Here is a 21,612-nt window from a genome sequence, read left to right as displayed (position 1 = left end):
TCCTGGGCCTCCTGCTCTGCTAAGAAACGCTTTGTTGGCCCCTGGCCTATGGAGAAATTGTCTGCCCACCTCCTTTGGCCAGTCTGGTCTAGGAAGATACTTTCTTTCTGCCCAACCTTCTGGTTTCCCCTGGTCTCCTCCTGAGCACCAGCAGGTCTTCAGTTAATCTGCTGCCAGTGGGAGTAGAAGGGGGGATTCTGACTGACAGACCTGTGACACCTTCTTGGAGGAGCCCTGCCAAGCCTGGAGCATAAGAGATTCCATCAAAGTCCCTGCCAGGTTGTGCTTGAGTGCCAGCAGGAGCAGCTCTCCTGGGAGTCCAGATCCCACAACATGTAAAGGTGGAGGGTGTTGCTGTAAACACGGGAAGGGTCTCAGAGGCACACAGCTGCACACTTGCACCTACAGGTATACACAGACAGGCCTGGGCACACACATGCCATATACCGGTACTGCAGGCACAGGCCCCTACACCCCAGCTGCTGAGCTATGAGTGCACATGCACACAGGGTAGGTGGTCTCTGGTGAGAACTCTGGCTCTTCCACCCCCTGCCGCCTGACCTCTGCTCTCTGGTTTCCTACCCTCTTCTTGGGTCAGCTAGTGCCTGGCCCTGGAGGGCTGCATATAGGCAGGGTTGGGGGGGGGGAGGGGGAGGTGCCTGAGCGCTGTCCTCGGTGCTGGAGGCCTGGTGAGGCATCCACAGTTGAGAAAAAACAGGCATGTTAGGAGGATGTAAACTTTGAAATCCAGGTGTAGGGGGCCACCCAGGCCCACCAGAATATCTACACATTCTGTCAGAAGAATGTGCAACTGGGCTTCCTCCTTTTAATCCCAGAGAATGAAACAGAAGTTGTCCAATCCCTCACCCAGCATTGTGGTCATTTGTGGCTGTGGGTGGCTGTGTGGTCATTCACTTAGCTATGAGGGGCTTCTTGAGACCTGACGTGCCACATATGGTTTTGTATGAAGACCATGATTGCCTGTGGCCTCATGGGACACCTCTGATTCCATGTGGCTTCCTGTGACCTCATGTGACCCCACGTGGCAGCCTGTGACCACATGGAGCCTCCTGTGACCTTGGGTGGCCTCAGATCCAATTTTCTCAGAAGGGGAGAGCTGAAGTCTGGGGTACTGGGAGCCTTTGCCAGAGCCTAAATAGACCCTCACCGCCGTCTCTCCTCACTGGCTTGTGGACTTGGCACCCAGATGCTCCCGGTGTCTGCAAACTCGGGTCCTAGTGGGCGTCAGCGTCAGCAGGAACGGGCCCACAGGCATGTGTGTCTCCTAGGACAGGTGACCGCGACCCCTCTGCCACCCAAGTCTGCCCAGCCATAAATGCCAGGGTCGCGCGGGGTAAGGGTCGCGCAGTGGTGGGGTTGGCCTGGCGTCAGGCTCCCGTTCAGGTCGCCCGTGCGCCCCTCTCGCGCCGGTTTCCCCAGAACGCCGCCTGGTCCTGACGTTGGGAGGCGGGGGCGGAGAGGGCTGCTCAGCTCCGCGGCCCGGCCCCTCCCCCGCCGGGGGCCTCCGCGGTTCCCACGCGGCTGTGAGCGCGGGGGGGCGCTCCAGGCCCGAGCAGGCTGCGGGCTGGTAAGGGGCTCCTGAGCGAAGCGCGCGCCGCGCGCTCCGCCTGCTGCCAAGGCTCCGCAGCGGCTCGGGGAGGGGGGGCGCTGCGGAGCCGGGGGGCGGGGGCTAAAAATACCCGGCGGCGGCGGCGGCGGCGCGGTGGCGCGGCGGCTGCTGGGGCTGCGGGGCTGCGGGGCTGCGGCCGGGGAGGCCGTGCCGGGCCAGGCCGGGCCCCGCTGACCGACATGCTGACCTTCTTCCTCGTCTCGGGGGGCTCCATCTGGCTGTTCGTGGGTAAGTCCCCGTCCTGTCCTCGTCCCTGATTCCAGTCCCTGGCACACTGTGGGGTCTTGGCCCTGGGTGGGGTTGAGCCCCCAGCCCCGGCTGCCCAGCTGTCCATTCAAGGACCCCCCTGGCCGCCCAGGTCACCCCTCCTCAAATTCTGGCGGGCGCCGGACTGGGTTTGAGAAGGTGCTGGACCTACGGAAATAGGTGCTTTGCTCTCTGCGACCCCACAACAACCTCCCTCCAGTTCTCGCGCCCCTCACGCCTTATGGCGAAGACCATCCGCTGATCAGACTAGGCCCTGAGCCCACGGTCCCCCAAGGGCAAGTCCAGGCAGAGACCTAGTGCAGCCTTGTCCATCTCCAAGGTCCAGAAACCGACGGTGTTGACCGCCGAGGTCCCGCAGTGTGTCTGCGATGTAGCTAGGACTGACCTGGGGCTTTCTCATCCTGGTCAAGGGGTCTCCTCACGACCCCTCCTTGCCTAACCTTCAGCCAGAGTGCAGGATTTCTGTAACGCCAGGTTCATCTAGCTCCTCAGCTCCACCCAGGTCTTGTGTCCCCACTGCTGCCAGCCCCCTCCCTCCCCCTCACAGGAGTCAACCCCTCCCCCTGCATCCTCTCAGGAGGCTTTGAGGACCCTTTCTGCATCCCTGCTCAGCACTCTTCCCCCTCCCCACATACACACCTGAGGTCTCACTACAGGCCCATTCATCCGCCAGTTTTGATGCCTGCACGAACTGCTCCCTTGTGAGCCTGGGGTTTCTCCCGGGTGTAATACCACTCCACCGCCCCACCCCCACCCCCATGTGCAGATTCAGCCTGATAATGTGTGTGAAGTGTTGCAACCTTAAACTGGCTTTAAACCAGACCTAGCCCAGAGCTCTATGAATGTTAGTGTTTATTATTATTTCACGTTCAAACAGTAGCATCAGAGGAGGTAATAAGGTTGTTTCTGAGCCGAAGAAAGGAAGGAAGTCAACCCTTTTGAAATCCTTATCTGAAACTTTTCCTGTGTTATTTAATATTCACAGCAAATCCTAAGAGGTTGGTGGTGCTATCCCCTTTTTACTGAGGTTCAGAGGTTAATTAACTTGCCCAATGTCACAGGATAATATCTGGCAGACTGAGGTTCTATCTGAGATTTAACTGATCAATCATTGCTAAGTGCTTGGTGGTATTAGGCCTTAATCTAGAGGGTTGGTGGGCCAGGTAATCACTACGCCTCACCCATTGCCCTGAGTCTGGCCACAGGGACACCTCCCCTGAGCCAGGGAGCAGGTGAGCCCTCTCTAATCCCCTCAGCTCCCTAAGCTCCTTCTGTCTGCTGGTGTTAGAGGACAGGCCGTACAGGGCCACCCTGGGCCTGATGTACTCATCCAGCAGGCAAGGTTAGGGCTAGAGCTGGGGTCAGGTGTAAGGGGCAGGGGCTATCAAAATAGTGATGATGGTGATCATAGTAACTGCCACCATTTATTGTCTGGGTTATGGTCTCAGAGCATTTCCCCAGTGCCAGGACCCTTTGCCGTGCTCTGAGGAGGCCCCCACCCAGCCATAGGTCCACAGGCTCTCTGGAGGCTTGGTCTTCTGTGGTTGCAGGGAGATGTCTGGGGGTTACAGGGCTACACGTAGCAGGAGTCATCAGCAGCCTGTGGGAAAAAGGCCCTCAGTGCAGGGTCCTTGTCTGAAAGTGGGGTTTAGCAGGCACTGACTCAAACTGGCCTTCTGTTCTGCTTTATTGTGGAGCATTTCCCAAAGTGGTCAGGTGCCGCCCCAAATAGGGAAACTGCCTCACTGAGGCACTGTACAGAGGCCTCGGAGTGGTCAAGCAGGTGACTCTTGGTGTAGATAGCAGCTGCTTCCATAGAGGCAAAGCTTCTCGATGCAAACAGGAAATTCCTCAAAGATGCCACACACAGTGTAAGAGTGAGACTGAGACTGGTGTGTGGTGCTCACTGGATGCAACACCCTAGACACACATTGGGGCATTCCCAGATCATGTGTGCACCTTGCTTGGGACTTTGCCTGGATCCTAGCCTTTCTCTGGGGGCAGAGGGGACACCTAGGCTAAGACTGAGAACACATTCTGCCTTGTAATATCCAGGGCCCCATGGTAGGTGCCAGATCCCTTTGGCTCAGCCAGAAACAGGAGAGGACCCCCAAGATGATATCACTCTTTGTAGAGTTCTGTGCTTTTTGCCACCCAGTCTGGTCCTAGGGAGACAAGGGGTGCCCTCAAGGGGCTGCAGGGAGAGAATGATGTGAAGGGTAGGGAGGAGCCCCCTGGAAGAGGAACTGACTCTCTGGGGAGTCAGCCATGTGCTCTGAGCCCTAGGAGAGCAAGGGCTGCATCTGTCCTGTTCCTCGCTGGGCAGGCCAGCACTGATTCCTGGGCCAGCCGAGATCCCACTGTGTGTTGAGTAGTAAACAAGGAAGCAAATTAAAATAGACCTAGCATGAGTCAGATGCTGTGCCTGGCTCAGGAAAACATGGTCTCAGTGCTGTGAGTACTAAGAGGACTATGGGAGCAATGGATTGGTACTTCTGCCTGCCTATATGGTACCCTTGTGCAAAGTAGCAAGGGGAACCCCTCTTAGTGGATGAATTTCTAAGAGAGCAGCCCTTCTTCTAGGCTGATGCAGTCCCATACCCTGGTATAGTGTCCAGTCTGCTCAACCATGTACCTGACCATTGGTGACATCTTAGTAGGCTTCTGCAGCATACAGGGCCATTTGTCAGAGAAAGTTAGGTCAAACTCCAGGTGAAGAAATTTCAGGCCGGCAAAGGTGTGCTGGAAGAACTGTGGTGGGCGGTGGGTCTTCAGGGTCTTGTGCCTGGGGAGCCTAGGTTGTGGGAAGGTGAGGGAGTCTGGATAGGAAGGGATTCTGGAGGAAAGGGTTTTATTTAGGGGGCAGAGGAGCCCTCAATTTAGCTACAGTGGCCAGGCTGAGCCTGGAGGAGGAGAGAGGAGGCTGGGAGAGCATTGGGAGGCTGTTGTGATGTTATGGATGAGAACAGGTGTGGCCCAAGGATGGCCCAGTCGAGGCTGGGTTCCAGGAAGGGGAAGGTAGGAGGCCCCAGCTATGACCCTGGGGGAATGGGGACTGGCCCTGGTGGCAGAGATTGGTGTGGCTGCCATCTGGCTATAGGTGTCCAGGGCAGGCACAGACTTGCATACCCTGACTCAGCTCAGCCCCATCAGATCCTCCCCCCATTCTGGGCTCCCATTAGGGTGGAGGACTGGTGTGAGGTCTGGGGCTATCTCAGGGTGCCCAAAAAGGGAGCTAGGACCCCAACAGACAGTGAAGCTCAAGGCAGAACAGCTGGGGGCATGCCTCACAAAAGAAAGCCTGGACTCGCACATGGTGCACCACCTTGTGGCTTGTGGGAGAATTCTGACTTCAGCGCCTTCTCACCCTCCCCAGCCTGTGGTAGAATATAGGGGTGCTCCCAGTGAGAGTACACCAACACCAGGGGGCAGCAGAACCTGGCCAGTCTGCTTTCCAGCAGGCTTTCCGTCCCTCGTGATTATAAGGGCTCTCTGGTTGACCTTCAGAAGGCCAAATTTGGCTCAGCTACAGCCCCAGATGGGACCTGGGGCTGTCTCATACACACAGCAAGCAGGGTGAGTGAGCATGAGGCTGTGACTTGTTTGCAAAAAAAGGCACAAGTTACAGGCTTTTGTATAACAGAAGCCACACTGTGTATCTATGCAGTGCCTAGCACATAGTAGGCACTCACATATTTATTAAATGAAGTACTGTGTGTGTGTTGGGGGGGCTGTATTTATGGGAGGAAGTATTGTTGCAAGCATGCTGACTTGACTGCTGTTTCCCTGAGCACCTATCACATGTCGAGCATGTTCCACAAGTCCCTAAGTTTCCCTTTCATCTTCCCCACAATCCTGTGGTGCTTGTTTCCCCATGTCATCAACGAGGCACTGAGACACTGGGAGGTTCCACAGTGAAGCGACTCCTAAGAGCTGTGAGCCAGCCCACATGCTCAGACTTCCAATCCAGGGAGGGACTGCCAGGCACCATCAGCTGAGGCCTGAGCCCTCCAGCAGGCTCATCAATGGGCACAGGCAAGGGAGCAGTCCTTGGATGGAGGAGGGTTTAAAGAGAGGACACGTGTCCAGTGCGAAAAGCAGAAGCTGGCACACAGGAAAGGGCTCATTAAATGTTAGCTCAAGTTACAACAGCTTGAGCTAGGCTTTCCTTAAAGGAGGTACAGGATCCTGACATGCAGAAAGGGAATAGGGAAAGAAAAGGCAACCCAGGCAGAGGGACCTGTGTGAGGAAAGATTGGCAAAGGAATGAACAAGATCTAGGGACAAACCCTGCTTGGCCAGTGAGGTCATCAGGGCTGGGCTCTGCAGGCCCTAGAATGCCAGGCCAGGCAGCATAGACTTTATTCTGTGTGGTGGCTGCATCAAGGACTTATAGCCAAAACTGGGCATGTTGATGGCCAAGGTGACACTATCCCTGTGCTCCACAAGCCACATGCATCCCCTGGAGGCACACGTTCCATTGAACTACGGTCTTTGGCCTCCTCTACTAGGCCTATGATCTCCTTGAGGCAAGGCCAGGGTGTCTCCTCTCTGTGCCCCCAACCCAGGGTCGTGCACATGGTGTGCATCAGTGTTCATTGCGTAAATGAATGATATGAAGAATTTCCTGAGAATAATTTATTTTAATAATGATGTGTTTTATAAGCTGTTTTCTCACAAGTTGATTAGCAAACAACAGACCTTGAGTCTGCTCCTACTAGGTGCCAGACTCTGTGCCGAGCTGGGGGATGATGCCAATATGGTAGAAGCAGCAGGCGAAAGTAGGTGTGAACTCCTGGCAGGCAGGACCAGGTCAGCCCTCACTGGAGAACACTTAGTGCTGAGAACCTGGAACAGAAGGAGGTGCTCCAGAAGTGTTTGCTGAATGAATGAATGAAGGACCTAACCCACAGCTGCAGGTGACTGGTTTTGGAAGATATTTTTCTCTGAGGGTGAGATTCTGTTGTTTCATTAGGGTTCCAAGTTTCCAGTCTCCCAGTAGGGTGGAATCTCTGGACAAGCAGAACAGAGAGGAGGCCCCAGTCAAGGTCCTTAGCTCACTGAATGGTGTGGTATGATGGCCCCATTCCCTGCCTTGGCCTGGCTAGAGTCCCCACTAACCACCCATTGGGCCCCAGGATTGGCTGGGGGAGGGGAGCGCTGTGGGTGAGACACTACTTTGGGCCCTTAGGGTTGTCCTTCAGGATGCCCAGGGGCGGTCCCCCATCATGGCTTGGCTGTCCTGGGAGCTCATGTGGGTGTGGTCATTCCCAGGCCTAGCTCCTTTGTGTGGCTTGGGGTCTGTGACAGGCAGAAGTAGAAAGATGGTAAGTAGGTTGTGACAAATTCTAAGCCAAGCTGAGCTATCTATTCTGAGGCCCAACGTATAATCTCAAAGCCTGAAGGATTTCAAATCCCAAGAAGTCCCCCTGTGCCTATTCACCTGGTCTTCCCAGAGACACCTTTCCTCCTCTAGTCTAGGCATTTGTCTGGGGGGCGTCTGTGGAGAGTAGAGAGTAGCTAGCTTCTGATTTGCCATCTGCCCATTCAGCCCTGCATTTTGAGATAGCTGTCTCCTGGGGCTTGAGAGCAGAAAGGCAGGCCAGGGTGGTGCCAGGGAAGGAGCAATCATAATCTCAGTTTTCAGTACCAGGGATAAGCAAATCTGGGTTGGCACCTGTTGGGGCCAGAAACAGACCTAGTGATTGATGGCTACTGGAGGAATGAGAGACAGGACAGGCAGGCCCAGGTTGAGTGGGAAGCTCTGGGACAGAGCCCACTAACCAGCACTGGGAACCTTGCCCCACTCCCAGCACACTGCACGCAACCTGGCCCACCAGCGCAGGAGGTAGATCCCGAGGGACCGAGCAGAACTCTGTCCTGCTACAAAGCCCTGTTTTTCCCTCCTGTGTGTCGATTGTTGTTGGGGCTAAGATTCTCCAGCTGGGCTCCTCCTGACCACTATCCCCTGCACCAGCCTTGGCTATAGACCATTCTGGGCACTGACTGCAGATCCTGCTAAATAGGCAGAAGGGCCACTGGGAGGGACAATGAGATTGGACAGCAAGGCCACACAACAAGGGCAGTCAGAGATGGGGGGAAGGTAGTCAGAGCTGGGACGGAGAGAGCAGCAAAATGGGATATGGGCCAGCAAGTGAGATTGGACAGGGAGGTTGGCCAGAGCCTGGAAGGCGAGGCCCTAGAGGCCAATGAGAGGAAGGCAGTTATCAGCATGGAGAAGGTGACTTGGCTAGGACCCATCCAGGCCTGCAGTGACCCCTTGACTTTGGAAAGGGCAGTACTTCTGTCCCCTCTGCTATGCCCTCTAGAGCTGGGGCTGCATGAAGCTACCTAGACTCCAGGACCCTGCTTAGTGGCTGGAGAACTTCCATGTTAATGGTGACAGTACCTTCCAGCAGATGGGTTGGATGTGGTTCTCTGGGGGACACGCCAACTCACCCATACTCATCTCCCCACCTTGCCTGCAGGCTGCCTCCCCTCAAGCCTGGGGTGGTGGAGAGAAAGGGAGGGCGGGCCTTCCGCTGGCCAGTAGGCTGGTGGGAGATTTGGGTACATGTGTCCTTGACCTCCTTGCCACAGGTCAGACATCAGGGAAGGCTGTGACCTGTGGAGTCCTCTTTTCCATCTGGACTGTGGTGTCCTTTCTCCTCCTCCTCCTCCTCCTCTGCCTCCTGCTTCTCCTCCCCGGGGCAGCTCCGTGAACTCTCACAGAGGCATGCCTGGCCTCTTCGCTTCATGGGCCTACTGTGCGGCCCCAACGAATAGTAGGAAGACCGGAGGAGGGAGGCAGCAGTGGACTGTCATCACAGATGGGCGTTTTCTTTGGGCTGAGTGGCTGTCAAGGCCTGTTTCCCTTGGATTGCAGGAGATCTGCAGAGTATCCACCAACCCTCCTATTGGTTCAGAATCAGTTCCTAAGTGGTTTTGTCCTAGATTTCCTCTCGGGCTAAATGATCATATGTGTGTTTGAGATCGTGCTGTGTCATTGTCTCTTGTGAATGGGAGTCTGTAGCATCCATGCTCCATAGGGTACAAGATTTGTGCTGTGGTTAGTGGACAGCTCCTGGTGACCCTTGGGTGTCAGAAAAGCAGCATTTCTGGCCTCTGAGAGTCTGAACCAAATTGAAATGTGACTTTGTAGTGGTGCCTCTGTGAGGATGGAGTGCAAGCCCTGGAGGGTCCCAGAAGGTAGCGATCGTGCTCACTGGGCTCTGGGTTCCCACAAACACCACTCGCAGCTCGAGGGCACTGGCCAGCAGCACTGTGGGCAGCAGGAGGAGGATTCACTGGCCTCCATTCTTAAAAGTCCTCTCAGTGCACTGCAAGGTCTTCTGTTTACCATCATGTTTTTCTTCCCCTGTCTTTCTCTATGTTTACCATCAACACCATGAGAATTACCAAAGTTCCCTTATACAAAAAAGGTTGCTATCTCAGACCCAGCCATTACTATTTTTGTAAAGGACAATATCAACAGAGCCTCAGAATGGCCAGTCCCACTTCTTGGTCCCTGCCAACCCTAACCTGGCGCAGTGCTTTCCTCAGCGGCCACAGAGGCCTCCGACTTCCTTTGGAAAGTTCAGTGAGAATCCAAATGATGGGTGCTCTCGGTGGGTCGGCGCGAACAACGTCCAGCAACCTTCTCAGGCCAGCCAGGGCCTCGTTTTGCTTGGTCTGAAAGAGATTTTTGTTTTGCAGTGAGAACAGCCCCAGCCTAGCCAGCAGCAGGAATACAAACCCTTTCATATGACTGGGCCCAGAGTAGAGAGATACCGGCCTGCCAGCAGCAGGCCCTCCCCTGCTCCTCAGGAGGCAGTCATTTGCATGTCCCCCATTCATCCTGGCCTTGAAAAGGAGGCCCAAGTTCTCAGTGCTCCCCGCCCAGCTGAAGGCTGGGCTGCTTGAGCCTGGCGTTAACCCTGTGGACGCCATGGGCTCTCACTGGTGCCTGGAAGGCAGTGAGAGGCTACAGCTGCTGTGTGGCCCTGGCCTCCAGTGGGATGATTCAGGAGGTGGCAGTGTCCTGTTGACAGGTGCAGCCTTCTGCTGAACTGAGTGAAATTAGGATTTGTTTCTTCTTGTGGCATTCAGAAGAGGAACTTTGTCAGAGTGTGGGGAAGCCAGAAAATTAAGCTGTTTATCAAATCTTCCATAAAATTGACCTTTAGCCAAAGGCAAACTCTCTTTTCTCTGTTGATCGTCTGTTTTGTGAAAAAACAATGACACCTGGAATGGTGGGGAAAGGAACCATGTTGGCTCCTGGCTGTAGCATCAGTAGGGACTGAGGGGTACAGCTTGCCTGGGGCACTTCTGTATCCTAAAACCCCTGGGTACTGGTCACATGAGCTGGTGGGCACCATTAGCTTGTGGCTGTGACTACGAAGGTGTGAAAGACATGTATATAGTACCAACCACAATCTTTTCCCTTCTCCAGTTAAATGCTCTCCTCCCAGCCTCAGCTTCCTGCCCCAGTCCTCAGTGCAACCAGGCCCCTGCCTCCTTCCAAGAGCCCGACATCTTACAGGCTCTTCCTGTGACTTATAGACCCACTTCTGTCACTCTGTCCCCTTCTTGAAACACTCCTTGCCATCCTGCTCTGATCCTCTCCTTGCTCCCCCTCCCTGACTGAGGACATGTCTCAGCTTCTGTCTTTTGTGCATTTCTCCCTGAGCAGGGTGCCCCAGGGGATCCTGAGTGAACAAGTGGATGAGTGAATCCCTCTTTTGCACCCCTTGCCCCGATGACTCCAACCATATCTTAACAGGACCCTCCCTACTTCAAAGAGCTTCCCCCTAGCTGGAGCAGGTCACATTCTGTCCCATCTGTACCCTGGTCACCTGCAGTTGAGCTCTGAGAACGTGGCACTGCCAGGAGCAGCCCATGTTCCCTTTACTGAGCTTGAACCTGTAGGGTTTGCAGTATTGGGCCAGTGATGGAAATGGATCACTGCTCCTGAGCTAGGACACTGGCTGTCCTAACGTGGCTGGCTGGGAGGGGAAAGGATCATGTTGCAGCCACAGGATTTGGCTTCCTACACAGTGGGGCTTGGCCAGAAGTTGTCCCTCTGCTCATGTGGTGCTCCTGGCCCTCGCCAGTATCCCTAGGGTTCCGCCCACTCTGCCACGGCTTGGTGGGGAAGGAAGGACGATGACGCTGAGGCTCATCCACACCGTCAGTCCTGGTCATCGTACTCTGTAAATATGTCCAAAGGGACTGCTGCCAGTTTTAGCCTCTGCTGCCCCTCCTTGCTCTGAGAACTTTGTCGGGCCTGATTCATAGTAAGGACAATATTTATCTCAGAGCTTGTGAAAGATACTGTGTTTCAGTTTGCTCCTGTTCTCAAGCCTATTTGTATTTTTAAGTTCCTGAAAGTGTTGTTTGAGCCTGGCTTCCCGGTGCTATCGTCGGGAATGTGGGCCCATGTTCCATAACCAGGACTTAGGGTGAGTGAGATTCTTGAGAGGTGCTGGTGTGAGGATGGCGGGCAGAGGGCAGGGGAAGCTGCTTCCCACACTGAGTGAATTGCTAAAGGGAGGCATGTTCACAGTGAGTTTGGACTAGTTGGGACAGGTGGCCCTGCGCAGTGGTCAAGCACACCCAACCTTAGTTGGGCCTTTCCACATTCAAGAAGCTTAAATGAACCTTCAGAGCTATAATCGGGCTCCTCGGGGAGGCTCGGCGGGTGAGCCTTGTGTAACCGGGTAACCTAGCAACTCACATCACAGCCTGTCTCCCGTGGGGGATGTGCAGTGGGTCTCACCTGGCAATTCCTCAGACAGGGAGGCCCTGGGACCCATCTCTGCCCCAATTTTCTGTGGTTCTGTGACTCTAATTAAAACCCAAGAGGAAGATGGAGAGAAAGCCCCTCTCTCACAGCAGAGACAAGCCTGAATCCCTGTGTGGACAGGTGGATACCGGGCCAAATGTAGACTGCTGTGTTTGCATCTCTGGAGGTCAGGGTCACACAGGTATGATGGTGAGATTTATGCTTTTCTTAATGTAGTGACTGAGCCACACACTTCCTGGGGCAGAACTGCTGCCATGGCTCCATGCCCCTGGCACCCTGTGTGGTTTTCCATCAACCAGGACCTTGGTTGTGGCTTCTGGATTTCCTGCTCCAGAAGCTGCCCTGAGAATCATTAAAGGAGGCTTTTCATCTTATTTAAAGACATCTCTGAAGATATCTAGAGAAAAGTAGGATCTTGCCAAGGAGGAATAAGAAGGGGCTTTGTGGGCCGTAGGTGGGTCCTCAGGTATTTGTGCATTTTCAGGCTTCCTCCAGATGGATTAGGGGAGGTGGGGGCCTGGGGGCCAAGATAGGCTCCTGCCAAGTTCCAGGTGAGGGCTACTGAGGCAGGAAACTCTCCTCATGTCCCCCCGCCCCCGCCCCAGGTGATGGGGTGAGCAGTGGAGGCCATATCAGCCCCAGGGAAGGTGTTGCAAGGCCTGTGGGCTCTGGAGTCACCAGGCAGGTTGTGCAAACAGCGCTCAAGAGTAAGCTCAGAGCACTAGGCTGTGGCCTGGAACAGTCTTGCTGCTGAGGAGGTGGGATGGATTTGGATGGACAGCGCCCCCATCCTGGCAGAGTCGGAAGCCCCAGTTGTGGGTAGGGCCTGGGAGGTGGTGAGCTGGGTCCTGTGGCCTGGACTTGCCTTTTACTCTCTAGCAGTGGCCACCATGTGCCTACTGTGTACCCAGCTGCATGCTGGTCACGGAAGTAGGAATGAAAAAAGGCCGAACCTGATCCCCACCCCTACCCCTCACCCTGTGGAGACAGACATTGCAGGGGTGAGGCCCTGGGAAGCCCTGGGACCTCAGTGTCCCAGTCTGTCTGCCAGAAGTGCTGAGGGAGTTCAGAGATCAACTTTGATTTCAACAGGCCAGGGTGTGGATTCTGGCTCCAGGATGGCCATGCCCTGGCAAGCCAGAAAAATATCTCCCAGGGCAGGCATGAAGGAGAGGCTGGTGTGCTACCTTGGGATTTTGAGGAGGAGATAAGCCAGTATCTTCTACCTGCTGACCCTGATCCTAGTCCGGAGTGTCCCCACTACCCAGAGCACCTCTCAGCAGATGTTTTATCTGGGACTGTACCCAGTTTCCTTCCTCCTCCCAAGTAGACTGGTTGTGACCTTGTGGGGGTGGGGCATGGAGGCGGAATCTCCTGGACATGGATGTAGGCCTTTCTCAGCACCAGAGATCTGGCATCTCCACTACCCTCCCCAATACTTCCCACCACCCCCACCACTCACGCTGGCTGCAGGTCTCCAGCCAAAGGCTGAGGCCCTGGCCCCTAATCAGTGTCACAGATGGATGTGGCAAGAGGCTTTGTTCTTAGGGAATCCATTTGGCAAACTCCTCTCCAGGGCTAAAGACAGGGTAGGGGTTGGGGGAGAAGCAGAGGGGTATGAACTGAGGCTCTGGCAACCTGGCAGAATGAGGGTTAAGCCTGGGTTGCTTGACTCTGAGCTGATCTGAGCCAGCCCCGCCCAGTGTGCAGATTGGGGGAGGGGCAGCGGGGGCCTTGAGGGGCCAGCAGCTCCTCATAGAGCTGTTCTGCACTGGGGTCCTGCTAGACCTGCTCCCACAGCCACCAGGGAGCCTCTGCCACCACTGCTACTGCCTCCACCACCACCCGCTTCTCAGAGCAGGCTGCCGTTGCCATCGGCTATCCCCGGGAGGGCAGCCTTTGGGCAGGGCCTTCACCACTTTTGTGCTTTGATCACGATGTGGTAAGCTCTCTCCCTGAGCCTCACATGCTTTATAAAAGGAGGCTGGTACTAGTGGGACCAGCTCAGCTGCCTCCCCAGTGCCAAGAGCCCACTGGAAAGGTAGGGTGTGAATGCATGTACTTAGTTGTCTCTGAGCCCTGTGGTTGGCAAAGAGATAGAACAATCGCTTCAGCTAACTACTGTCTTCTGAGCGTTTCTCTTACTACCTGCGTGGCACCGCACACTCTCTCCACAAGCTTGTTTCAGATGAAGCCCAGAGGGGTGAAGTGACTTGTCCAAGGTCATACAGCTATCAAGAGTCTGAGTCAGGATTTGGACACAGGTCAGTCCAGCACCAGAACTCCCCTTCCAGCTTTTTCCCTAGCTTGTTTGTTGGGGACCTTGAGCACTGGCAGAAGTTGTGATTTTCTTTTTGAAGCTCTTTACTGGGAGTTGAGGACATTTTCTAATGATCTGGTGGCTTGTTTGTACTTCCCCATCATTTCTGAAGGCCTCAGGTTTGCAGAGACTCAGAACCCCATCACAAGAACCCCACCCCACTCCAGGCTGATACAGAGGGAAGCTGGGGTGATTCTAAGGGGAGGGAAGAATCTGAAGATCATGGAGGGCCTCAGTGCCAGCATGATGGGTTTGGACTTTTGTCCTAAGGTGGTAGGGAGCCAGATAAGGTTTTTGAGCAGTGGCATAATATGGTCACATCTGTATATCAGGAAAATAACTTGGGTATCAGTGTAAGCAGGGGTTAGAGCAAGGAGACCTGTGAGGAGGCTGGCGTTGGAGTCTGACTACACTTGGTGGTGGCTGGACCAGGCCAGGGGCTGTGGTTGGGGAGAGGAGTGGTGAGGTTTGAGAGATGTTTAGGAGGTAGTCCTGCAGAGCTATCTAGCTGGATTGTGAAGGTCTAGGGTACAAGGTTAGGAGGCTTGGAGGGTTCTTGGAGCCGAGCAATGGGCCCCAAGGCCATCTCCACAGGGACTGTGGCCTGGGGCTCTGCCTCTGCCACCCTGCCACCTTGGAGCCAATATTTTCCCACCAGGGCCCCCCTCCTCCCATTCTCTCCCTTCCTGGGTTTTGAGAGCTATGCCTCTCACCACCCACCTTCCAGCAGAGGAAGTGCCCTGAATCAGCAGAGGACATGGTGAGGTGAGGGACCAGTTCCCCTAGCCTGTGCCACCACTTGGTATTCTGAACTGATCTGTGCTGGAGGAGAAGAAGGCATAGGATATGCCAGAGGAGAAGAGGCTAGTTCATGCTGAGGGCTGGGTCTTCCTGCCAGGTGAATATTTACAAACATTCACAGCCATTCGCTTGGCAACATCAGCACCACTGATCCCCTTGTGTGCTGCTCCCCCACCTCGCCCTCCATGCCCCGTGCTGCTGCAACCAGAAGAGCCTCCTGGGGCGTGGAAGGAGGCAGCCATGGCTGGGACCCCAGGGACCACTGAGCCCCACCCTAGGTTGACAGAGAAGTAGTGGAGGTCAGAGGAGGCCAAGGCCCTGTGAAATAACGAGATGAGACCAAGCTCCAGGCCTAGGCTCTGCCCTGCCCCATGCCAAGGATTTGGTGGTGCAGGCTGACTCTGAGGCCCATGTCTTCAGAGGACCTGGATTTGCAGCTCTGCCCTGCAGTGGCTCCCAGGTCTGAAGGGAATCTCAGGGTAAAGGCGAGCAGTCCTGATTCTGTCTAAGAAGATGGGTGAGCCTGGAAGAATGACACCCTCTAGTCACTGCCCAACCAGGGTGGGGTGTAGTCCCAGCCTCAGGGCCAGAGGAGCTGTAGTCACTTCAGATGCCTCCTTAGGGGTGGGCACCTAAGTAGGAGCCTGAGGAGGAGGGGGCAGCCAAGCCCTTTTCCGCCACCCTCCATTGTCCTAGGCAAGTGGGCTTCCTGGAGGAGAAGGACCCAGCCGGGAGAAGATGGAGAGTCCTGGGTGTAAGGCCAGGAGGGAGCCCACCCATAGTGTATGCATGGCGAAGGAAAAGTGACTGGCCTGCCTGACTGATCACCACGTACAGGCCCTGTACTGTACTGCCCTCTGCCCATTGGAACCTGGGCCTGGGCTCCTCTGAGCAGGTCTGGAGCTGGTTTTCTGTGGGTTCAGCACTACTGGGAAGGAGAGCATGGGTTGTGGGTGTGGATGGTCCAGTGTTGGCAGGGGGTGGGTGATGATACAACACAAGGAATGTCATCTGGGACTTGAGTCCTGGCTTCCCCACTAGCTCACTGTATACCTGTACGTGGCAGGTAACTTCTTCAGTGGAGTCTCTATGTTCCCACCTTATAACAAGTACATAGAGCTGTTTGAGGATCAAACAGCGCAGTGTGTAGGTAAGGGCTTCCCAGGCACCAGGAATTCAGGAAGTTTAGACAAGTTCTGTTCTTCTCTCTCCTGGGGACTGTGATACTTTGGTGACTACTGATAGCTTGGCACATCTAGGGGGCCAGCCTCACAAACTGGTGGCATTGACCCTTAGACAAGATTTCATGGTCTCAAAACTTTATTTCCTAAATAAAATATTCAGTTCACTAAGCGTTCCATGGTCTCTCTCAACTCCAGCCTTTGCGTGTTTGCTTCCCTCTGCTTGGGTACCCTTTCCTCTTTATCCTTCAGTCTTAGCGTCAGTGCCACTTCCTGCCAGAAGCCTGCTCTGACTCTCCCTACCTGAGTTGGTCATCTCCTCTGGCTCCCCATGCCTAATCACAGACCAAACCACACTGCACAACACTACCTACTCCCTCATGTGTCTCTCCCATGGGACTGAGGGCAGGCCCACATCTGGCTTGTGTCAGTGCCCAACACTGAGCTAGGTGAGGGCAGAGTGTGAGGGTCTGCTAGGTGAATGGGTGGGAGGGTGGGTGGACGAATGTGTGGGTGGATAGATGAGTGGATAGATGTCTTGGCTATTCTGGGCTGTGCTCTGTGAAAACCCCAGAATTGCAGCAAATGCCTACTTTCTGCCTCAGCCTAGGACCCATGAGCAACTACCAAGGACCAGTCATTGGTGGTAGTGAGGTATTCTTCCAGGGTTCTTTCTAAATCTTTTGGGACTATATGGCTGAACTCTTAGGGGCTGGGCAGGAGATTCTTAGGCCTTGGCTTCTCAGCCCGTTGAGTCAGTTCAGCCCATTAGAGGAAACGTCAGTCAGCTCAGGGCCTACCCCAAGAGGTGGCTGTATCGGGATTTTCCACTATGTAGTGAGTCATTTATCTGTCTGTGACTTGGTGTCCCCATCTGCAGCTTAGGGAAGTAAATGTCTCAAGGAAGCCATCTGGCCGCTTCCTTGTGGTTTTCCTTTGGTGAATTCACTGGGGTCCATAGCTGGGCCTCTGCTTTGCTGATGCAGACCTTAATTTGATCAATGTGCCAGGAGCGGTTGGTTCCTGTGGGATGACCTCAAAACTGATCCAGCTCAAGGAGGCTGCCGGCAAAACTGGGATTCCGGCTCAGGAACTCAGTGAGAATGATCTGGCTGGCTGGGGGCTCACTTGCTCTGCTCCCCAGGGAGCACCCATAGCCTGTGGGTGGTTGATGAGTGTTCTCAGGACTCAGACAGCCTGTCATGCCATCTGTAGAGCATAAACTCCTGTGGGGCCACAGTGACTGGGCCCAGCCACCTCTGCCCAGTGTTTGGACCTGCCTGGGCTGAGCAGCTTCCTTGGTCTGACAAGCAGACCCCTTAGCCATCTCTTTAGTCCTGGCATGCCTCTAACTATGCTAGACACAGTGCAAGTACATGCCTGAGTGACACTGTCCCCATTTTAAAGATGGGAAAGTGGAGGTCCAGAGGGGTGGGTTATACTCAACCTTGTGTAACTTATAAGTGAAGGAGAAAGGATTTCAACCAAGGAGCGTCACTTGCTTTCTCTCCAATGACTTTGCACATCACTGACCTCATCTCTAGTGTGGTGATGTTATAATTTAGCACAAATACCACTTATTGGGATTTCAGCAGATCTCTACTCTCTCAAGGGTCAAGCAATTGCTGTCTGGCTCATATCCAGTGACTCCGGAGTGGCTGCTTTGGGTTTCTCATTGTTTTCCAAGAAGGGAAACCACAGCCATTTTTCCAAAGGTTGAGGGCTGGTGAAGAGGATCCTGTGAATGGCACATGGCAGCCTGGAGCCCACCCAGCCCTCATTAGGCTGGCAGACCTCTAGGTGTCATGTGGTGCTTCTAGCCTCAGGTCCTACTGGGCAGTGACATCAAGAAGGCCCCAGTGGGGGTAAAAGCATCCAACGCCTGGCCTGCCCTCGCTACCTTCCTCAGTCCTGGGCAAAGCAAAGACCCCTGAGCCCAGCTGGCTGTATGTCTGCCTCACCAAGACTGCTTCACGTAGTGGCCAGTGGGAGGACATGGTAGCCCCTGGGGTCTGCTCTCTTTGAACCAAGTCAGTCACAGTGCTTTTTATAGAAACAGTCCTACTGCCCCCCTGCCAGGACATCCTCTGTGTCCCCCTGATAGGCCCACTGTGTCCACTCAGGCTGCAGTGGGCAAGCATGGCACCCTGACCACCATACGTGATATCACAGGAGATGCTGGTTACCCCTAGGAGGGCACGCAGCACTTTTCTGAGCCCTTTCTCTCTGAGCCTTGGTTCCTTTCCCTTCCCACCCATTTAATACCTGCTCCCCTCCGCTACCTCCCTTTTCCCCTGGACATTAGCTGATGGGACCCCAGGGAGGACAGCATAGGGCTCAGTTAGTAGTGGGGCTGGCTGTGCCTTTTGGTGCTTGGTCTGTGGTGGTGCAAAGCCACAGTGCACTGTGGTCAGCAGTCGGGGGCCAGGGCAGCAGTGCCGGGACCCCACTCCAGCTACTCTTGGGAACTCTGCTATTCCTCAGAAAGTTGGCCCCAGCATCACCTCTGGCCCTGGCAGGCCTTTGGCTCCAACTTTTCTTCAAGGAGAGCCCATGGTGGGCCAGGATTTGGGCCAGGGAGGACCCTGCTGTGTGTCACTCACTGGGCCCTTGTCAGATAGGTCATTGCCCTCACATCATGAGGGCTGGAGGTGTCTATCAGGGCTGGTGTGTGGGCTCTGTCCCCTTTCCCTTCTCTGTCTCTCAGGGTCAGGGCCGCAGGTTGGGAGCTTTGAGGTAGAGTGGCAGGAGTCTGCATCCCTTTAGTCCCACTCATTTTGGGCACTGTGCTAGGCATCCTGCTGTCCCTCTGTCCTCTCCACACCCTAAGAGCAAAGATAAGCAAATGCTATGACCACACAGGAGAGGCAGAGCACCCAGGTTCTGGGGCTCAGGAGGCATTAACTCCAGAGCTGTCAGAGCATGCCCTGGCCCCTGGAAGATATGGAAGCAGCTGTCAGCTGTGGCCCAGGGCCTCAGCGTATGGTTCTCAGGAAAACTGGACCAGATGTCTCTCTGTCAGGTATGACTGCTAAGTGTTCTGGCCTGTCACTGGGAAAAGCGCTTCCAGGTAGCCAGCTTCTAAGATATGCTGTGTCGCACCAGAAGACGGTACACCCCGACTAGCTCAGGGCCTGCCCTCTAGTGTATTTGGCCAGGGCTTGGCCAATGTCAGTGTATCACTTGTGATCCAAGACAGGTGGGAGGACAGACCCAGGACTCCTCCCTAGCCTACCATCAGGTCTCCTTCCTCACCCCACTCTTGTTTCCTGCAGAGTTCATCCTCTCGCTTCTTGAGAAGATGCAGACACAGGAGATCCTGAAGATACTGAGGCTGCCTGAGCTGGGTGACTTGGGCCAGTTTTTCCGCAGTCTCTCGGCCACCACCCTCGTGAGTATGGGTGCACTGGCTGCCATCCTCGCCTACTGGTTCACTCACCGACCAAAGGCCTTGCAATCACCATGCAACCTCCTGATGCAGTCAGAGGAAGTGGAGGTGAGCAGAGTGGAAGCAGCCGGGCTGTGGAAAGGAGTGGGCAGAGGACAGGCATCTTGAAGGTAGAAGCCAAACTTGTGGCTTATTTGACCTCACATGGCCCAGAGAATCTCGGTTTCCCTGGTAGACAGCCAATAAGCCCTGCAGTGACCTTGGGCAGCATCTCCTACCAGATACTCCTTCTGCCTCTCCTAGGAACTGAACACTGGGCAGAGCCTGACCTTGGCCTTGCACTGGACCTCTAGTTTGCCTGCTTCTTGGGTGGGAGGCCTTGGCTCATTGGTGCCTCAGTAGGAGGCCTAAGCAGGTTCTCACGGGGCTGCCAGGTAAATTCCCTCCCATCCCCTCCCTGTGTCCAGCCCTGGTCTGGAGCTGGGACTCAGAACTGAGCCCATCCCAGGGCCCTGCCCTCTCAGAGCATGCAGACTCACAGATAGATCCACCAAGGGGAAGAAGGTGCAGTGGCCCAGCCTGGACAAGGGGGTTCCAGGCTAAGTCTAGAAGGACCAGTGAGATTTATTTCTTTATTAAGCTTATGGAATTTATTTTGCCTTTTAAAAAATTGCCTTTTTTCTAAACTTTAGTCTATTCATTTTGAATAGATAATATATTCACACAGTTCAAAAGCAACAAAAGGAAGTATACTGAAAAGCTTCCACCTTCTTCCCCTTGCCTTACAGTCCTTCCCAGAGAACCATGTTAACAACTGTCCATGAGCAAATGTGTGGATATCCACCCCCGCTTTTTAAATGATATCATGCTGCATACATGGTTCAGTGTCTTGCTTTTTGCTCTTGATGGTGCATCCTGGCGGTCGTAAGCATGGCAGAGTTTTGTCTGGTAGGAGAGGGTGCAGGTCGAGATAGGGCCAAGATCTTCAGGGTATTTTTCCAGCAGAAGGAATCATGTATGCAAAGGCACAGGTATGTGATAATGCACATGGTGGCTTTAGGACATGGTGATTTGTGTGGGGTGGCTGGGTGGTGGAGAGGGGCTGCAGATGGGCTAGCAGAGTGGTGACCAGAATGACCTTTGGTGACCGGCAGCCCTGGGTTTGAAGGATGGCTGTGCTTTTACTAGCCGTATGGTCCTCGTCAGTTTCTTAACTCTCTGAGCCTCAATTTCCTCAATTGCCAAGTGGGTAATAGAGTACCTGCTTCCTCGGGTTGTGGTAAGGATTTGGTGAGATGACGCAGAGAAAGCACTAAGACTAGTTTTTGGTAAGCTTATAATTACAGCTCACCTGGAGAGGCTAGCAAGGACAAAGCCCCATGAACTGGGCAGGGACCCTCGGGGTGGACAGCATGGATTTATTTTGGATTTTCAGTAGGACCAATTTGTGCTGTAGAAGGGTGGCTGTGGCAGGGGCAGGTATGTTCCTGGGAAGGACCTTCATCCAGTCTTCAAACTAATTCACACTATTATGTGAATGATGACTGGCAGCCAAATGATTCTTAACCAAGTGGCATAGCAGTAACAGATGATGGGATGGGGAACACTTGGGCAGGTGGATCCTGACGCCAGGGGGTAGCCTGACTCCAGCCAACACTCCTCACTCTGTTGTATGAGTGGGTGTGTATGAACTCGAACGGTGGGTGTGTATGAACAGTAACTGAAATTCTGGACATTTTATATATGCTGACCTGGTATGTTGGTGCTATGTGCATATATTGGGGGAGACCAGTATACTGGGCCTGTGTGTGTAAGCCAATTATGTTTGAGTGTGGATGCGTGCAGGTTGAGTGTGTACAAGCCATGGGTATGTGAACATGTGTAGAGGTTGTGTGTGTACACTCCAGGTGTGTATAGACCATGCGTGTGTGTGCAGACAGAGCACGTTCCAGCCCCACCTATGTGGCCTGGGTGTGCATCCAGGCTGTACACAGCCCTGGTGCCCTCTCCTGACACCCCTGCCTGCCTCAGCCAGCTTCTCTGGCCTGTACTTGGCTCATAGGACAGTGGTGGGGCCCGGCGATCCGTGATTGGGGATGGACCTCAGCTGCTCACCCATTACTATGATGACGCCAGGACCATGTACCAGGTGTTCCGCCGTGGGCTTAGCATCTCAGGTGAGAGGGGCCGTGGAGGTGTGGAGGGGCTGTGGCAGGAGTT

The 21,612-nt window shown here is 54.5% G+C and overlaps 1 protein-coding gene across 4 annotated transcripts in view; it reads left to right on the top strand.

Moving 5' to 3' along the window:
* The first annotated feature begins 1,754 nt into the window (after window positions 1–1,754).
* Window positions 1,755–21,612, top strand: part of ACSL6 (acyl-CoA synthetase long chain family member 6) — a 58,757-nt gene continuing 38,899 nt past the window's right edge. The window contains exons 1-3 of one of the 4 annotated variants that reach the window (XM_058540036.1): window positions 1,755–1,858; window positions 19,280–19,500; window positions 21,455–21,569. In XM_058540036.1, the coding sequence (XP_058396019.1) occupies window positions 1,810–1,858; window positions 19,280–19,500; window positions 21,455–21,569 (385 nt within the window). In that variant the 5' untranslated portion in view covers window positions 1,755–1,809. Of the gene's footprint in view, window positions 1,859–11,087; window positions 11,194–13,913; window positions 13,967–19,279; window positions 19,501–21,454; window positions 21,570–21,612 lie in introns of those variants that run through there. The other 3 variants (XM_058540043.1, XM_058540052.1, XM_058540026.1) reach the window with 3 other exon arrangements.

Source organism: Diceros bicornis, chromosome 1 (genome assembly GCF_020826845.1).
Source record: "Diceros bicornis minor isolate mBicDic1 chromosome 1, mDicBic1.mat.cur, whole genome shotgun sequence".
Classification (NCBI taxonomy): Eukaryota; Metazoa; Chordata; class Mammalia; order Perissodactyla; family Rhinocerotidae; genus Diceros; species Diceros bicornis.
This window is presented reverse-complemented; position numbering and strand designations above follow the sequence as displayed.